This window comes from Molothrus ater, chromosome 36 (assembly GCF_012460135.2).
Source record: "Molothrus ater isolate BHLD 08-10-18 breed brown headed cowbird chromosome 36, BPBGC_Mater_1.1, whole genome shotgun sequence".
In the NCBI taxonomy this organism is placed as follows: Eukaryota; Metazoa; Chordata; class Aves; order Passeriformes; family Icteridae; genus Molothrus; species Molothrus ater.
In genome coordinates this window covers 660,773-678,436 of record NC_071663.1, presented here as the reverse complement: position 1 = coordinate 678,436, position 17,664 = coordinate 660,773, and the positions used below count along the sequence as shown (strand labels likewise).

The following is a 17,664-nucleotide window of genomic DNA, read 5'->3' as shown; positions in this document are numbered from 1 at the left end:
GCAGCGAAGGGGTGACAGCGGCGGTGGCGGCGGTGCCAGCGCTGGCACCGGGTGGTGACAGATGGCGGAGGGACGCGGCCGCAGCCGGAATGACAGATGAGGCTCCGCCGCCGCCGCCGCTGCCATCGCCGCTGTCACTGTCACTGTCACTGTCACTGTCAGTGCCATCGCCGTGTCGGTGCCATCGCCGTGTCGGTGCCATCGCCGTGTCGGTGCCAGCGTCACCCACAGAGCCGTGGCATTGTCACTGTCACTGCCACCACCGTGTCACTGCCACCACCGTGTCGGTGCCATCGCCATGTCAGTGCCAGTGTCACCCACACTGTCATGGCATTGTCACTGCCACCACCATGTCAGTGCCATCGCCATGTCAGTGCCACCACCGTGTCAGTGCCACCACTGTGTCAGTGCCAGTGTCACCCACACCACCATGGCGCTGTCACCACCATGGCGCTGTCACCACCGCTGCCATCGCCGTGTCCGTGCCACCACCGTGTCACCCGCATTGCGATGGCACTGTCACCGTCACTGCCACCACCGTGTCACTGTCACCATCGTGGCACCGCCACTGCCACCACCGTGTCACCCGCATCACCGTGGCGCTGTCACCACCACTGCCACCACCGTGTCACCGCCAGTGTCACCCGCACCGCCGCGGCCCTGGCACTGTCACCACCCCACGGCGCTGTCCCTGCCCCTGTCGCTGTCCCTGTCACGACACCGGCGCTGGCACCGGCCCCGTCATTGTCTTGGCTCTGCCACTGTCGCCGGCGCTGCCATCGTCCCGCGCGTTGTCACCTCCGGCAGCGCCACCGCCGCTGTCGCCGTCACCCTGCAGGGCCCTGCGGGGTCACAGTGACGGCGGGACGGGGCTGCGGGGGGGTGGCGGCCGCTCCGCGTCCCCCGCATGTCCCCTCACACTCCGCGTCCCCCGCATGTCCCCTCACATGTCCCTTGTGTCCCTTGTGTCCCTCCCGTGTCCCCCCGCTGTCCCCGCGCGTCCCCCACGCTCTATCCCGACATGGGCGTGGCCCGTGTCACAACGGGCGTGTCACCTCAGAGAGTGGGCGGTCCTATCCCCACAGTGGGCGTGTCCTCTACCGCCGGGGCGTGTCCCCCGGTGGGCGTGGCCTTCCCCCGTGTGGGCGTGGCCGGCGCGCGCTTCCCGCGGCAAAAGTGCGGCGGGCGCCAACTTCGGGCAAAACTTTCCCCGCGCGCCGCCGGCACCGGGACCCCCGGGACCCCCCGGCACCCCCCGGCCCCGCGGAGCCCCCGCCATGCCCGGCCGAGGTTGACACCGCCGCCATGTACTCCCCGTACTGCCTCACCCAGGTACGGCCGGGCCGGGGGGGCCGGGACCGGGGGGCGCCCGGTAACGGCGGCGGTGCGGGGGGGTGGGTGGAGGGGGGGGTTACCGGTGCCCTTCGCTGCTCGCCGCGATCGGCGGCTGCTCCCCTCAAGTGGGGTGTGATGGGTGCGGGTGCGACCCCTCCGCGGGCGCCGGTGCCTCCCGGGGCAGCGGGGACCGAGATGGGGCCGGTCCCGGGGCTGCCGTCCCGGAGCGGCCCCGGTCCGGCTGCACGGCGCGGGGGCTCCCGGTTGTGCCGCGCTGCGGAGCGGATCTGAGCCCCGGAGCCGCCGGGGTCCCCGCGGAGGCGCGGGGGGCTCGGAGCGGGACCCCGGGGCCGGGGCCGCCGGTGCCACGGGGGGGTTCGCGTGCCCGGCACCGCCGGGACGGGCGGGACCCCGGCCCCGGAGCGCGGTTGTGGCGCCGGGACCCTCAGAGCGCGGCCGGGAGGCTCCGGGGGCGACTTCGGGGGCCGGACGAGGGCGAAACCCCGCGGGGGCACCGAGTCCGGGGGGCGCCTCATTCTGGGGGCGCCGCGGTCCCGATTTTGTGGGGGGGGGAGGAGCCGCAGCGGCCGCTTCTCGGTGAGGGCGAAACTCGGGGGCTGCGGCTCGGGGGTCCCCGATGGGCTCCGCGCCCCCCCCTCCCCGCGCGCTGTCCCGGGACGCCCCCGGTGCCCCCCCCGGGGCGCTTTGCGGGGCCGCCCCCGCCGGGCGTTGCTGCCGCCCCCCCCCGTTGCCCTTTTCTCCCGCTTTTCGGGGCGGTTTTGGCGGCCGGTTGCGTCTGGGCCGGCGGCCAGCGGCGCTTCTCGCAGCTTCGGCGCCCGCCCCGCACACGCGTGTGCACGCGCCAGGGACACGCCAGCGCACACGCGTGTGCCCCTGCCCGTGCCCGCGCCCCTGCCCGTGCCCGCGCCCGCGCCCGTAACCCCCGCGCCCCCGGGGCCCCGCGTTCGGTGCCGCCGCGCTCCCCCCGCGCCGCCCTGCCCGCTCCGGGGCGGCTTTGGGCCGGTGCCACCGGCGGATTCCGCGCCAGCGGCTGCACCAGGAGCGCCCGGAGCGGGCTGGGGGACGGGCGGGCACGGGAGGGCCTCGAGGCAGCGGCGGGCGGTGTCCTCCCGGTGTCCCTCGGTGTCCTCCCGGTGTCCCCCGGTGTCCCCCGGTGTCCCCCGGTGTCCCCTGGTGTCCTGGCAGCGGCTCCGGCCTCCTTGGGGACACCTCAGGCTGTGGCTGGCGGTGCCCTGCATCACCCCCGGGTCCCCTCCGTGCCCCCCTGTGTCCCTCTGCATCCCTGCCATCCCTGAGGGTCCCCCCCGTGTCCCCTCCCCGCCACACGGAGCCACCCCCGCCCGTCCCCGTCCCCGTCCCCATCCCGGCTGTCACCACCGCGGTGTCTCCAGCCCTGTCCCGGTGCCCCGGTGCCATCGAGGGGTGGTGGCCGAGCCCGTCACCGGCCCGTGGCTGCGGGGCAGGGCTGGCAGGAGCTGTGGTGGCACAGGTGTGACACGTGCGTGACAGGGCACAGGTGTGACAGCACACGTATGAAAAGGTGCATCCGTGACACGCGTGTGGCTGGGGACAGGTGCGACACGTATGAAGGCGCACAGGTGTGACAATCAAGTGGCGGGGCACAGGTGTGGCACCCGTGTGATGGCACACAGGTGTGACACGCGTGTGTGTGACAGAGCACAGGTGTGACAGGGACAGAGCCGCACACGCGTGTGTCACAGCCCCGCGCACACGTGGCAGTCCTGCCAGCGACACGCGTGTGACACGGGCGCGTGCCAGGCGTGTGCCAGCCCCGGTGCCAGCCCCGGTGCCAGCCCCGGTGCCAGCCCCGGTGCCCCCCGAGCCGCGGCTGATGCAATCGGGGCAGGGGGAGGCACCAACCCCCGCCCTGGAGCCACAAACGGGGGGGACACACGGGGGGACACAGGGGGGGACACAAGGGGGGGGGGGGACGTGTGGCTTTCCGTGCGACCCCCGGGCACGCGTGGCTCCGTGCGTGCCCCCCCCGCACCCCCGTGACGGGCTCAGCCCCCTCCCTGTGTCCCCCTTCCTGTGTCCCCCTCCCCGTGTCCCCCTCCCCGTGTCCCCTCCCCGTGTCCTCCTCCCCGTGTCCCCTTCCCCGTGTCCCCCTCCCCATGTCCCCTCCCCGTGTCCCCCTCCCCGTGTCCCCCTTCCCGTGTCCCCCTCCCCGTGTCCCCTCCCTGTGTCCCCCTCCCCGTGTCCCCCTCCCCATGTCCCCTCCCTGTGTCCCCTCCCCGTGTCCCCCTCCCCGTGTCCCCTCCCTGTGTCCCCTTCCCGTGTCCCCTCCCTGTGTCCCCCTCCCCGTGTCCCCCTCCCCGTGTCCCCCTTCCCGTGTCCCCCTCCCCGTGTCCCCCTCCCCGTGTCCCCTTCCCCGTGTCCCCTCCCTGTGTCCCCCTCCCCGTGTCCCCTCCCCGTGTCCCCTCCCCGTGTCCCCCTCCCCGTGTCCCCTTCCCCGTGTCCCCTTCCCTGTGTCCCCCTCCCCATGTCCCCTCCCCGTGTCCCCTCCCCGTGTCACCCTCCCCGTGTCCCCCTCCCCGTGTCCCCTCCCCGTGTCACCCTCCCCGTGTCCCCCTCCCCGTGTCCCCTCCCCGTGTCCCCTCCCCGTGTCCCCCCGGTCGCTGGCGGCATCAATAATGGAGGAGCCCTTGGCCGGGCCGGGGGGGCCCTGAATTATTGATGGGCCACAAAAAGCTTTCTTGGACGCCGCAGCACCGCGGGGCCCCCCCGGCCCGGGCTGGCACCGATCCACGGCGGGGGCCGGGCCGCGGGGTCCGCGCCGGGGCGGGAGCGGGGCCGGGGCTGCGGTGAACGCCCGGCACGGCCCGGAACGGCCGCGCTCCCTCCCGCGCTGCCAAACCGCGGCCAAACCGCGGCCAAACCGCCCGGAGCCGCCGCCGCCGCCCGCCGGGACCCCCCCCGCGGCCCGGCCCGGATGCGGGGTCCCGGTGGGAGCGGGGGAAGCGCGGGGCGGATGCCCCGGTTCCCCTCGAGCCGCCCGCACGCCCGGGATGCTCCACGTGGCTGCGGGCAGGGCCGGGCGGGCGCTTCCCCTGCGCGCCCGGGGCCCCCCCGAGCGGCAGAACCGCCCCCCCCGACGGTGCCACGGTGCCCCTGCGGTGCCAGCGCCCCCCTCCCGCTGCCAGGGCGCCCCCCGAGCCCCCCGCGTCCCCTTCTGCGCCGCCTGGTCCCCTGCCAGAAGCATCCGGCGCCTTCCCTGCGAGGCCACCTGGATGCCAGGGTCCCCCCCGGGCACCGGGGCCCTCCTGGGCCCCCCCGGCCCCGCGCTCGGGGGTCCAGGACGCCCCTGACTCGCTCCCACCCCCCCGGCCGCCCTCCTCCCCCCCTCCCCACACACGGGAGGGTCTTGGCAGCAGCGTCAGGGGCCGCCGGGGGGATTTTTGGCGGCAATTCCGGCTGTTTCGGGCTGTTTTCTCTCGCGGCGAAGCCGAGGGCCGGGGGGAGCTGGCAGCGGCGCGGGAGGGCGGGCGCTGCCGGGGCGGGGGGGGGGGAGATGCTGGAGAGGAGAGAGGGGAGAGGGGGGGGAGAGCTCGCTTGGTTTGTGTTGGATTTTTTTTTTTTTCCCCTTTTTTTTTTTTTTCCTTTTTTTTTTTTTTTTTTTTTTTGTCTTTTTTTCCCTCTTTTCTGTTTTTTCTGGGCTTTTCCCTCCCGCTCCGGCGCCGCCCCCCCTGCCGCCGCGCTGGCGCTCTGCCGGGCGCTCGCAGCTGCGGACGCGGCGACGTGGCTTCGCCCGAGACTGCGGCTCAATGCGGGCCCGGCGCAGCCAATGGCAGCCCCGCGGCACCGCGGCTCCGCCGCCGGACCCCGCCTCGGCACCGGGCCCCCCGCCCGCCCCGCCGCCCCGGCCCGTGTGCCCCGAGCCTCCGGAACCTTCCGCGGCGGCCGGTGCCGCGCCAGGCCCGGCCGGGGAGGGGTCCCGGGGCTCCGGGAGCGGCCGTGGGCGTTGGGGAGGGGTCCAGGTGTGCGGGCGGGGGCAGCGGGGCCGGGGGCTCTTTGTCTGTGCCGGGGTCCGGGGGCGATGGAGGCGCTCAGGGCGCTGACCCCCAGCACCTGAACCGGCCTGGGTGACCCCGGCCTGGCCTGGGGGTCACTCTGGTGTCCCACAGGGTCACCCTGGTGTCCAGAGGGGTCCCGGGTGTCCACAGGGGTCACTCTGGTGTCCACAGGGGTCGCTCAGGTGTCCACAGGGGTCGCTCAGGTGTCAGGGAGGGGTCCCAGGTGTCCCCAAGCCCCCCCTGCACCGAGCGGATGCTGCTGGGCCTGGCCCTGGGGTCCTGTGCGGGCACCAGGGAGGGGATCCCGGGCCGGGGGGGGCGACCACGGTGCCCCAGCCCCCCCAGGAAAACCTCCCCGCTGCGGCTTTGGGTTGAAAACCGCGAGGTTTGGGGCTGGGCGGGAGCCGCTGCCCGGGCCCGCTGCCGAAACGCCCAAATTTTGGTTTCTTTCCTTTGCACAGAGGGATTTAATTACCGGGGGGGCGGGTGGGAAGGGGGAAAAGCGTTGGCTCCGAGCGCCGCGTCCGGGATTTTGGGGGCAGAAACGTCGGGTTTGGGCCATTCCGCGCTGGGGCCGCCACGGGGCTGGGGCAGGCGGCCAAATCCGGGGCCTTCCCGCGCCGGCCGGGGGAGCGGGACCCCCGGGAACCCCCCCGGCCCCGGGGGCGTCCTCGCCCGACCCTTTTTGCACGAGGGATTTTGCACGAGGGATTTGCACGAGCACGAGGGGCGGCAAGAGGACCCCCCCCCCCCCCCCAAATCCTCCACGTTCCCCCCGCGCTCGGGGCTTTTTTGGGGCGAATCCGCGGGGTTTTGGCCAAGCCCCCCCCCCGGGGGTCTCAGCCCCTCCGCTCCGTGCTCCCCTCCCCCCCCCCCCGGGGTCCCCCCGTTGCACGCGCGGGGCGCACTCGCCCCCCCCAATTCGGGCCACGCCCCCTTCTGTTAAACCACGCCCGTGTAGCCACGCCCCCCTCCGTGGTGACCAATGGGGAGGCCGCTCCCCCCGCGCGCTGCGCTCCCATTGGCCGCGGCCGCTCCGGTCCCGGTGCCAAAAAGGGGCCGCGGTTGCTCCGCGCGCTCCGCGCCCGCGGCGGCGGCGGCTCCGGGACCCCCCGACAGAGAGACACCCCCCCCCCCCCCCCCAAAAAACCGGGAGCCCGGGACCCCTGCCCGCACACACACACACGGCACCGGCACCGGCACCGGTACGGAACCCGCACCGGGATCCCCCCATCGCCGGTAACCGGGACCCCGCGGCGGCTGCGCCGTCCCCGCTCCTCCATCCCGCCGTTACCGGGATCCCCGACACCTGAGCGTTCCCCAGCGCCGTCCGCACCCCCGGGCCCGTCCCCGCTTCCCGGTAGTCCCCGTTAACCCCTTCCCCCCCGCTTGGTTTGCGCCCCCCGTCCCCGCCTGTCGCCCCCCGGTTCTGCCCCGCCGGGGCCCGACTGGCAGCTGCCGACGGCCGGGATGAGCCGCCGCGATGGTACGGACGGGACGGGCCGGGACGGGAGCGGCGGGGCCGGGCACCGGGGACACGCGCCGGGGGCACCGGGGACTGCGACAGCGGCCGGGCAGGGGCCGGGGAGCGGCGGCACCGGGAACGGGGAGAAGGGAAGGGCAGTGGAGGCGCTGGCAGGGGACGGAGGTGGCACCGGCGACTGCTGGGGACGGAGATCGGTGGCACCGGCGCTCGGTCGGCAGCAGGGACGGGCGCTGGGGATGGGGACTGGGGCGGCCGAGCCCCGACGGCAGCGGGAGCATCACCGGGAGGCGGACGGGGACGAGCGGGGAGGGACGGGGCTGTGGTGGCACCGGGGACGGGGCTGTGGCAGTGCCCGAGACGGGGCTGTGGTGGCACCGGGGACGGGGCTGTGGTGGCACTGGGGACAGGGCTGTGGTGGCACCGGGGACGGGGCTGTGGCGGCACCGGGGACGGGGCTGTGGCAGTGCCCGAGACGGAGCTGTGGTGGCACCGGGGACGGGGCTGTGGCAATACTGGAGATGAGGCTGCAGTGACACCGGGAATGGGGCTGCGATGACACCGGGGACGAGCCTGTGGTGGTGACACCGGGGACAGGGCTGCGGTGGCACCGGGGACAGGCACGGGAGCGGCACGGGCTCAGCCATCCCTGCTCCGGCCACACGGGAGCCCCGCGGGACCGGGAGCCGCCTCTTCCCCGGAGCACCGGAACCCGGAGCATCCCCGCGGGGCCGGGGCTGCCGGGATCCCCCTGGGGCTGCCGGGGTCCCCCTCTGGGGCCACATCCCCCATCTCCGGTGCCTACGGGACAGGGATGGGGCCGGGACGGGCGGGGGCGCCCAGCCCAGCCCGTGCCTGTTGTGCCCTCCCGTGCAGGATGAGTTCCACCCCTTCATCGAGGCGCTGCTGCCCCACGTCCGGGCCTTCTCCTACACCTGGTTCAACCTCCAGGCCCGCAAGCGCAAGTACTTCAAGAAGCACGAGAAGCGGATGTCCAAGGAGGAGGAGCGCGCCGTCAAGGACGAGCTGCTGGGCGAGAAGCCGGAGGTCAAGCAGAAATGGGCCTCGCGCCTCCTGGCCAAGCTGCGCAAGGACATCCGGCCCGAGTGCCGCGAGGACTTCGTGCTCTCCGTCACCGGCAAGAAGGCGCCGTGCTGCGTGCTCTCCAACCCCGACCAGAAGGGCAAGATCCGCCGCATCGACTGCCTGCGCCAGGCCGACAAGGTGTGGCGGCTGGACCTGGTGATGGTCATCCTGTTCAAGGGCGTCCCGCTGGAGAGCACGGACGGCGAGCGCCTGGCCAAGGCCCCGCAGTGCGCCAGCCCCGGGCTCTGCGTGCAGCCCCACCACATCGGCGTCACCATCAAGGAGCTCGACCTCTACCTGGCCTACTTCGTGCACGCGCCGGGTGAGTCAGCCGGGCTGCCGAGCCCCCGGACCCAGATCCCGGCGCCGGGCACGGCGGGCGCGGTGCCCGGCCCTGTCTGATGCGCCCGTGGCCACCCGGGGCCCCACCTGCAGGGGTGTCCCTGCCCGGCCTCGCTCGCACAAAGCGGCGCCGAGTGCCAGCGCACGCGCCTGGCGCCGCCTGCCAAGCCCGCGTGCCAGGATGGGCACCGGGATGGGCGCCGGGATTGGAACTGGGGTGGGAACCGGGATGAGCACCAGGATGGGCACCAGGATTGGATCTGGGATTGGAACCGGGGTGGGAACCGGGATTGGAACCGGGATGGGCACGGGATGGGCACCGGGATTGGATCTGGGATTGGAACTGGGATGGGAACCGGGATTGGAACCGGGATGGGCACGGGATGGGCACCAGGGCCGTGCCGGGCGCCGGGATCCGCTCTGCGGGCACCGGGCTGTGCCAGGGCTGTGCCAGGGCTGTGCCAGGGCTGTGCCAGGCGCCCGTGCCCGGTGCCACACACAGTGCTGGGGGGGGGGGGTCACATGCGTGTGAACACGGGGCTGGGGGGGGTCACACGAGCGTGCAAACGCAGCTGAGGTGGGGGGCACACACGAGGAGGAGACCCCAGCCCCAGTGCTCGCCCTCCCCGTCCCTGCGGCTGCAGCTTTGGGGCTGGGTCCGGGGGGTTTGGGGAGCTTTGGGGCTGGAGCTGGAGGGTTTGGGGAATTTTGGGGCTGGATCTGGGGGTTTTGAGGAATTTTGAGGCCGGATCTGGGGAATTGGGGCAGTTTTGGGGCCGGGTCTGGGGGCTTTGGGTCTCTCCGGTGCCCCCGTCCTTCCTGGGCACTGAAGGCGCCGGAGCCGCTCTGGGGGTGCCCATCCCGCCCCCCTCCCCAAATCTCCCTCCGTGCCCCCACACCAGACCCCGCACACCCCCGGGTGGGGGGGGGGTCCCACCGCCCCCCCCCGCGCCCCCCAGGCCCCCCAGGCCCCCCCCCCCGGCCCAGCTGCCGGGGCTCCAATCCCCCAAACGCGGCTCCCACCCGGCGCCGCCAAAATGGCCCCGGTTGGCACCGTGCCCCCGGTGCGCGGCACGAGGCCCCGCCGGCAGCCCCGGCCCCCCCCCGCCGGCCCCCCCGCGCTCCCCCCCGCCCCCTCCCCACGCCGGGGGCCCTTTGGCTGCCGCGGGCCGGGGGGGGCTCGGTGCCAACCCCCCCTTGCGCGTAAGATGGCGGCGCTTGTTGGCACCCGAATCGCTCTGCGGCACCGCGGCCCCGGCACCGGGACCCCCGCGCCGTGGGGACCCCCCCAGAGCCCCCCCCCGGGCACCGGGACCCCCGAGCCAAGGTGTGTCACCCCCCCCCCCCCAGCCCGGGCACCCCGGCCCGGCCCCCCCTGGCACGGCCCTGGGGGACACCTGGGGACACATCGGGGTCCCCTCCCCGCGGGGGGGGCACAGGTTCGGTCTGGGGGGCTGCAGGGGGGGGGACATGAGGACAGGGTGAGGATGTGAGGAGGGGGCTGCAGGCAGCTCGGGGGGGGGCTGGGGGGGGTCCAGGTGCGCTGCGGGGGCTGCCCAGGTGCGGCTCCCCCCCCCCAGCCCCCCCGGTGTGGGGGACGCAGGTGCGGGGGGGGGGGGTGGGGAGGGGACACCCCCGTGGGGGAGGGGGCGCAGCTGCCCAGCAGCACCTGAACCCCCCCCCCCCAAAAGGGGCGGGGGCTGGGGGGGCTCTGGGAGAGGGGAGGGGGTGCAGGGACCCCCCCCATTGGCTCAGGAGGGGGCGGGGGCTGGGGGCGGACCCGGTGTGAGGGTGGGGGCTGGTGGGGGGGGGGGGGGGGTGTGTCCGGCACGCGCCCGCCACGCGCGCTTCACCCCCCCCTCCCCCCCCCCGGCCGAGGTCGCGACCCCGCGCGTGCCCCGGTGACCCCTGACCCCCCCCCCCCCCCCGGGGTGACACGGCGGGGTCACCACCGGGACAGCGAGGGGGGGCCGGGGGCTGCCCCCCACCCCCGGGAACGGCTCCGTCCCCTCCCGGTGCGGGTGCGGGGGGGGGGGGGGGGGGGCACTAACGGAGCCCCGCGACCCCCGTGGGGGGGGGGGGGGCACAGGAGGAGCCCCCCAACAATCCGGGCTGGGGAGGGGGGGGGGGTCCGGGGGGGTTCCCACGGGAGGAGGGTCCCGGGGGGATCCCCAGGTGTGGGGGGGACACCAAGGGGGGTGGGGGGGGGGGGTCAGGCCGGGGGGGGGTGTTGGGTTTTGGGGGGGTTTGGGGGGGGTAACCCAGGCGTGCGGGTGCCCCCCCCGCTCGGCACAGACAATGGGCGCTTTGTTGGCGCTGCCCGCTGGCCCGGGGCCAGAGCGCATTCCTGGCCCCCGGCCCGGCCCCACGGCGGCCCCCGGACCCCCCCGGCCCCCCCGGCCCAGCCCCCTGCCAGCCCCGACCCCCCCGCCATCATCATCATCATCATCATCATCATCATCATCATCATCACCTGCCCTGGCGGGTACCGGCATGGGGCGGGGGGCACACGGGAGACCCCGAACCGGGCTCGGGGTCTCGGGATGGGGCGGGGGGGGCGCGGCCGGCGGGGCCCCCCCGGCACCGGCGGGCGCTCACCTCGAGCGACCCCGCGGGAACAACGGCGCCTTCAGCCCCGGCACCGGCACCGGGGCCGCCGCTCTCCCCGCCGCCCCCCCCGCCCCCGGGGCATCGCGGGGTCCCCCCGGGCTCGGGGGGGACGCGCTGGGACGGGGGGGGCGCCCCCGTGTCCGTGACTGACCCCCCCCCCATTATCCCCCCCAGATTCGGGACAATCGGACAGCTCCAACCCCCAGGGGGACGCGGACATCAAACCACTGCCCAACGGTGCGTGGCGCCCGGTGTCCCCCGGTGTCCCCGAGGTGTCCCCCGCTGTCCCCTGTGTCCTCCCGGTGTCCCCCGGTGTCCCTGCGGTGTCCCCTGTGTCCCCCCCGTGTCCCCCCTGTGTCCCCCGATGTCCCTGTGGTGTCCCCAGGTGTCCTCAGTGTCCCCCTGCAGTGTCCCCAGTTCCAGTCCTTACCCCCTGAGTGTCCCCCCAATGTCCCCAATGTCCCCCCAGTCCCGTCACCCCCTCTCTGCCCCCGTGACCCTGCGGTGTCCCCGTGTCCCCAGGCCACCTGACCTTCCAGGATTGCTTTGTCACCTCGGGGGTCTGGAACGTGACGGAGCTGGTGAGGGTGTCCCAGAGTAAGTGGGGACAGGACGGGGGGGACACTGGGGAGGGGACACTGGGGGGACATCGGGGGGACACTGGGGGGACACCAGGGGGACATCGGGGGACACTGGGGGGACATGGGGAGGGGACACTGGGGGGACACCAGGGGACACCGGGGGGACAGGGGGACACCAAGGGGACATTGAGGGGACACTGGGGGAACGGGGGGACACTGGGGGGACACTGGGGGGACATCAGGAGACACTGGGGGGACACAGGGAGGGAACAGAGCCTGGGATGGCACGGACGGGTGGCACAGGAGGACGCAGGGGCGGGGGGGGGGACACGGGGAGGGGACGGGAAGGGGGCGCCCCCCCCGCGTGCGTGGGCGCGTCCCCCACGCGCCCCCCGTGTCCCCCCAGCCCCCGTGGCCACGGCGTCGGGCCCCAACTTCTCCCTGGCTGACCTGGAGAGCCCGGGGGGCTACTACAACATCAGCCCCGTGGCCCTGGGCCGCCGGCCCCTGGGGCCCCCCCCCGCCAGGTACGGCACCCCCGGGACCCCCTGGGACCCCCCCCCCCCTCCCCCAGGGCCCTCTTTGGGGGTGCTCCCCCCTTTTTGGGGTGTCCCCACCCCCGGGACCACCCGGCCACCCCCAGCCTTGGGGTCTGGATGTTCCCCCCCAGCCCCCCAGAAACCCCTCGGACCCTCAGAACCTGCCCGGACCCCCCCGTTTGGGGGTTCACCCCCAGCCCCCCAGAAACCCCTCGGACCCCCGGAACCTGCCCTGGACCCCCACGTTTGGGGGTTCAGCCCCAGCCCTGGGATGCCACGAGCACCTGGGAGCCTCCTCTTGAGCCCCTCCGGACACCGGGGTCCTGTTGGGCTGGCCCGGACACCTCGAGGGGTGACACCCCTGACCCCGGGGGTGACCCCTGACCCCGGAGGTGACCCCTGACCCCGGAGGTGACCCCCCCCATCCCCACAGCGGCCCCAAGCGCCCCAAGGCGCTGGACGAGGGTGACCTGGAGGGTCCCGGCGATGACGTTTTCTACCCCGGCCCGGGGCGGTCCCCGGCCCCCGGCAGCAGCCAGGGCCCCTGGGGGGGGGACGTGGACACCGGTGGGTGACAGTGACACCCGGGGGGGGACACGGGGAGGGGACACCCGGGGGGGGTAACGGGGAGGGTTTGGGAGCACCGAAGGGGGACACGGGGGGGGGGGACAGGGGACACCGGGGAGGGGACACCCGGGTGGGGGGGGGGTAACAGGGAGGGTCTGGTGGCAGCAGGGGGGGACACGGGGACAGCTGTGGCTGGGAGGGGACACAGGGGACACCGGGGAGGGGACACGGGGAGGGGACAGGAGTGTGGGGGGGGCACCGGGGAGGGCACCGGGGAGGGCACCGGGGGGGCGGGTGCGTACCGGAGGCCCTGGGGAGGGGGCTCACGGGGGTGGGGGGGGGGTACCGGGGTACGGCTGCCGCCCCTCCCCGACCCCCCCCCTCCTTTTGGGCCCCCCCTTTCCCGGCCAGGCCCGGCGGCGCTGAAGAAGTCGGGGAAGTTGGATTTCTGCAGCGCGCTCTCGGGGCACGGCGCCGCGCCCCGCATGGCCTTCGGCCACCACCCCCTGCCCGTGCTGGCCGGCGTCCGCCCCGGTGAGAGCCCCGACACCCCCGGAGCTCCTTTCCCGGGGGCTCCCGGTGAACCGGGACCGGGCGGGAATGCCAGGAGCGGCCGGGGAGGCCGCGGGGAGGGCGGGCGGGGGTCGGGGCGGTCCGGGACGGGCAGGGGAGGGGGTCCCGCGGCCGCTGGCGCTGAGGGTCCCTGCAGGCAGCCCGCGGGCCTCGGCCTCGGCGCTGCACTTCCCGTCGGGGTCCCTCCTGCCCCAGTCGAGCCCCTACTTCGCCCACCCCACCATCCGCTACCACCACGGGCAGGACTCGCTCAAGGACTTCGTGCAGTTCGTCTGCGCCGACGGCGCCGCCCAGGGCCCCCAGGTGCGGCGGGGACGGGCCCGGGGGGCGCGGGGAACGCCCGGGGGGCGCGGGGACGCGCGGGGACAGCGGGGGACACCGGGATCCCCCCGCCCCCCGCCCACGCCTCGTTGGGGCGGGGCCGCGCCCCGAGATGCAAATGAGGCTGAGGAGGCGGGGCGTGTATGCAGATGAGTAGACGCGCGATATGCAAATAAGGAGAGAGGGGCGGTGCCGGTATGCAAATACACAACAGGGGGCGGTGTCTGTATGCAAATGAAACAGAGGGGCGGTGCTGTATGCAAATGCATCATAGAGGCGGGGTCTATATGCAAATACAGCACAGGGGGCGGTGCCGCTATGCAAATACACCACGGGGGGCGGGGTCTGTATGCAAACGAGCCCAGGTGGCCGCGCCGGCTGCGGAGGGGGTGACGGGGACCCCCAAACTCCGCCCTGGGGATCCCAAACTCGGGGACCCCCCCTCACCTGGAGCCGCCCCCACCTGGGCACCCGCACCTGTGGGACCCGCACGTGGGACCCACCTGGGCGCACCCCAGGGGCTGCTGGGCCCCTCCGCGACCCCCGCACGCCCCCCGTGCCAGCCCCAGCCCCTCTGTCCGTCCGTCCGTCCGTCCGTCCGTCCGTCCGTCCCGCCGGTGCCGCTGCCCCGCCCGGTGGTCCCGTGGGTCCCGGCGGTCTCTTTGATCCTGGCGGTCCCGGCGGCCCCGGGGCTCTCTGCGGTCCCGGCGGTCCCGGGGGTCCCGGTGTTCCCGTGGGTCCCGGTTGTCCCGGTTGTCCCGGTTGTCCCGGTATTCCCGGTTGTCCCGTGGGTCCCGGTGTTCCCGGTGGTCTCTACGGTCCCGGGGGTCCGTCACCGTGTTCTCGTTGCAGCCGTGCGGGGCGCAGGGCCGGGCCGGGGGGGCTGCGGGGGCCCCCCTGCCCCGACCCCTGCCCCTGCCCCCGGCGGAGCCCAAAGCCCCCAGCGGCCCCCCCGGCGGAGCCCCCGCCGCTGCCCGTAAGTGCCCCCGGGACCACCGGGACCCCCCCGGCACCACCGGGACCCCCCCGGCACCTCCCCCCGCACCCCACGGCTCCCCCCGCGCCCGCAGCCGGGCCCTGGCCGTGGGGGCGGGGGGCAGGGGGGGCAGGTGGGGGTGCAGACAGGTGAGGGGGCGGGGGGGGTGCAGACAGGTCAGGTACAGGTGCCCAGGTGTGGGTGCAGACAGGTGAGGAGGGCAGCAGCCAGGTGCGGGTGCCCAGGTAGGGGTGCAGGTGCCCAGGTTCAGGTGCCCAGGTAGGGGTGCAGGTGCCCAGGTAGGGGTGCAGGTGCCCAGGTGCAGGTGCCCAGGTGCAGGTGCCCAGGTAGGGGTGCAGATGCCCAGATGTGGGTGCCCAGGTAGGGGTGCGGGTGCCCAGGTAGGGGTGCAGGTGCCCAGGTGCGGGTGCCCAGGTAGGGGTGCAGGTGCCCAGGTGCAGGTGCCCAGGTGTGGGTGCCCAGGTGCGGGTGCAGCTGAGGGGTGAGGGGTGTTGCAGGTGCCACCTGGGCAGCTCCAGGCTGGTGCCAGCAGCCGCCCCAGGGTGCCCCAGCTCAGGGCGGCACCTGTGACCCAGGTGGGCACCGGGGTGGGTGACAGGAGCGGGGGGGCAGCAGGTGCCAGGTGCCAGAGTGAGCCAGGTGTTGGGGTGCACAGGGTGGCACAGGGACCCAGGCGGTGACAGTGACCTGGGTGCCAGGAACAGGGGGCAGTAGGTGCCAGCAGGTGACAGGTGGCACAGGTGACAGAGTGACCCAGGCGGCAGGAGCAGGTGCCAGCAGGTACCAGGGTGACCCAGGTGACAGAGTGACCCAGGTGCCAGCAGGTGACAGAGTGACCCAGGTGCCAGGGTGACCCAGGTGCCAGCAGGTGCCAGCAGCAGGTGACAGGTGACAGAGTGACCCAGGTGCCAGCAGGTGCCAGGGTGACCCAGGTGCCAGCAGCAGGTGACAGGTGACAGGTGACAGTGCCCGCCCGGCCCGGCTGCCCGTGCATCCTCACCTGCATCATCGCCATCGCTCACCGGCCCCGGCGCTCATCCCCGCCCCCCCCGCCCCGGTCATTCCAGCGGCTCCTTCGCCATTTCCGCCCCTTTTTACCCCATTTCCGCGGGGGGGGGGAGGGGCGGGGGGGGGGATCCCGGAGCCACCTGAGCCCCCCGAAGGGGGGGGGGGGTGGGGCACACCTGAGGCTCCTCCCTGCCCCCCCTCGGGGGGACCCGCACAGGTGAGTACCTGCGGGGGGGGGGGGGGCGGGGCTCGTAAAGGTGTGGGGGGGGCTCTAAGCGGGCTGGGCACACCTGGGGGGGGGGGGGTGGGCGGTACCTGGGGGGGGGCGGTGGGCGGTGCCCGCACCTGTCCGGGGGCGGGGCCGGGCTGAGCCCCCTCTCCCCGCAGCATTCGCAGCGTCAGGCGCCGCCGCTGCCCCCCGCCTTGTCGGCCTCGGACCCCGCGACGGCAACTTTCTGAGCCTGCCCCAGCAGCAGGTACGGCGCACCTGGGGACACACCTGGGGACACACCTGGGGACACACCTGGGGACACACCTGGGAACCCCCGGGACACCTGGGACAACCCCCCGGGGACCCCCCCGCCTCGGGACACCTGGAGACACCCCCGGCCACCTGGGAAACCCCTGCTCACCTGGGAACCCCCCCGGTCACGTGGGACCCCCCCGCACACCTGGGACTCCTCCCGTAGTTCTGGGTCCCCCCCTTGGCCACCTGACCCCCCCCCCCATCACACCTGGCTGGCAACCCCGGCCACGCCCCCCCGCGGTGACGTCACCACGGGGACAAAGGGGGGCGTGGCCAGGCCGCCCCGGCGCGGCCGCCATTGGCCCCCCCTGCCCCGTGGCACGACGCCCGATTGGCTGCCTGCCCTGCGCCCGCGGCCGCTGATTGGCTGCCTGCCCTGCGGCCGCGCTCGCTGATTGGCTGGCGCGGGCGCGCGGGGCGCGGAGCCAATGGAGAGCGGAGCCAGGGCCGGCAGCCGAGCGCAGCGGAGCCCCATTGGCTGGCACGGCCAGGCGGGAGGGGGCGGGGCCGGCGCTGATTGGCTGGCACCGGCGGGCCCTTGGCAGGCAGCGGGCGCTGCGGCGGCACCGCGCGATCCCATTGGCTGAGCGCGGTGGTGCGGCGGCGGCTCGGCCAATGGCGGGGCGGGGCTCGCGGCGGGGGCGTGGCCAGGCGGGGGGGCTGCCCCCCACCCCCCCACCCCCCAGACCATATGCCCACCGTGGGGACCCCCGGGACCCCCGAGCGGGGCGGCCACGCCCCCTTTTGGGGGGTCCTGGGGGGCGGGGGCAACCCCAACCCCACTGGGGGGGTCCCGGGGGTTCCACCCCCCCCCACTCTGGAGACCCCAACCCAATTCTGGGGGGTCCTGGGGGGGTCCCAAGGCTTCATTCCCCCCCACCTCTGGAGACCCCAACCCAATTCTGGGGGGTCCTGGGGGCGGGGGTGACCCCCTCTCCCAACGCAGGGGTCCTGGGGGGGTCACAGGGGTTTCATCCCCCCCTCTCCGGAGACCCCAACCCATTTTGGGGGAGTTGGGGGGGGTAGGAAGGGTTTGCCCCCCCTTCTCCAGCGACCCCCGAGTCCTCAGGGGGGGCTCATCCCTTTTTGGAGGGGTTCGGGACCCCCAATCTTGGGGGATTTTGGGGTCCCCCGTAGCCTTGGGGGGGGTTTGGGTGTCCTGGGGGGCTGAGGGGGTCTGGAGGGGGGGGGGGGGGTCTGCGTTTGTGTCTCCCCCCCCTCTCTGACCCCCCCCCCCCATCTCCCCCCCACCCCTCCCCAGTCCTGGTTCCTCTGACGCCGCCCCCGGACGAGGAGAAACCGCCCGGAAAAAGGAGAAAAACGGAAAAAAAAAAAAAAAGAAAAAAAAATCCACAAAAAAAAAAAACCCACAAAAAAAACTCCACAAAAAAAAAACAAACAAAAAAAAAACCCCAAGGAAAAAAAAAAAAATCAACAATAAAAAAAAAACCGCAGCCCCCCCACCCCCCCCATTTCCCCACTCCCCCCCCCCCCACCCCGAAGAAAACAAAAAAAACCAAACCCGGCCCCCCCCCCCTTCCCCCCCCCCATTCTCGCCGCCGTCCGCCCCTGGGGGGGCCCCGACCCCCCCTGACCCCCCCCCCCCCCAATGACGTGGATGAGGGTTCGGCCTCTCTGATG

The 17,664-nt window shown here is 74.2% G+C and overlaps 1 protein-coding gene across 4 annotated transcripts; it reads left to right on the top strand.

Annotated features, from left to right (window-relative positions):
• The first annotated feature begins 1,191 nt into the window (after positions 1-1,191).
• Positions 1,192-17,395, top strand: NFIX (nuclear factor I X). 4 transcript variants are annotated; one of them, XM_036400067.2, is made up of 10 exons: positions 1,192-1,332; positions 7,750-8,281; positions 11,086-11,148; positions 11,434-11,508; positions 11,899-12,019; positions 12,465-12,598; positions 13,010-13,132; positions 13,415-13,474; positions 15,885-15,973; positions 17,285-17,395. In XM_036400067.2, the coding sequence occupies exons 1-10, from the start codon at positions 1,306-1,308 to the stop codon at positions 17,297-17,299; spliced, it is 1,239 nt and encodes a 412-aa protein (XP_036255960.1). In that variant the 5' UTR covers positions 1,192-1,305; the 3' UTR covers positions 17,300-17,395. The 4 variants fall into 4 exon arrangements, with proteins under 4 accessions (XP_036255960.1, XP_036255958.1, XP_036255961.1 ...); XM_036400065.2 differs by having other exon boundaries at positions 13,308-13,474; XM_036400066.2 differs by lacking the exon at positions 1,192-1,332 and adding an exon at positions 6,541-6,876 and having other exon boundaries at positions 13,308-13,474.
• Positions 17,396-17,664: the final 269 nt, after the last annotated feature.

Excerpts from the sequence above, each read along its gene's own strand:
- NFIX (XM_036400065.2), top strand. The coding sequence starts at position 1,306 with ATGTACTCCCCGTACTGCCTCACCCAG. Across the intron at positions 8,282-11,085 it reads CTACTTCGTGCACGCGCCGG|ATTCGGGACAATCGGACAGC; the intron begins GTGAGTCAGCCG and ends TATCCCCCCCAG. Across the intron at positions 13,133-13,307 it reads GCTGGCCGGCGTCCGCCCCG|GCAGCCCGCGGGCCTCGGCC; the intron begins GTGAGAGCCCCG and ends GGGTCCCTGCAG.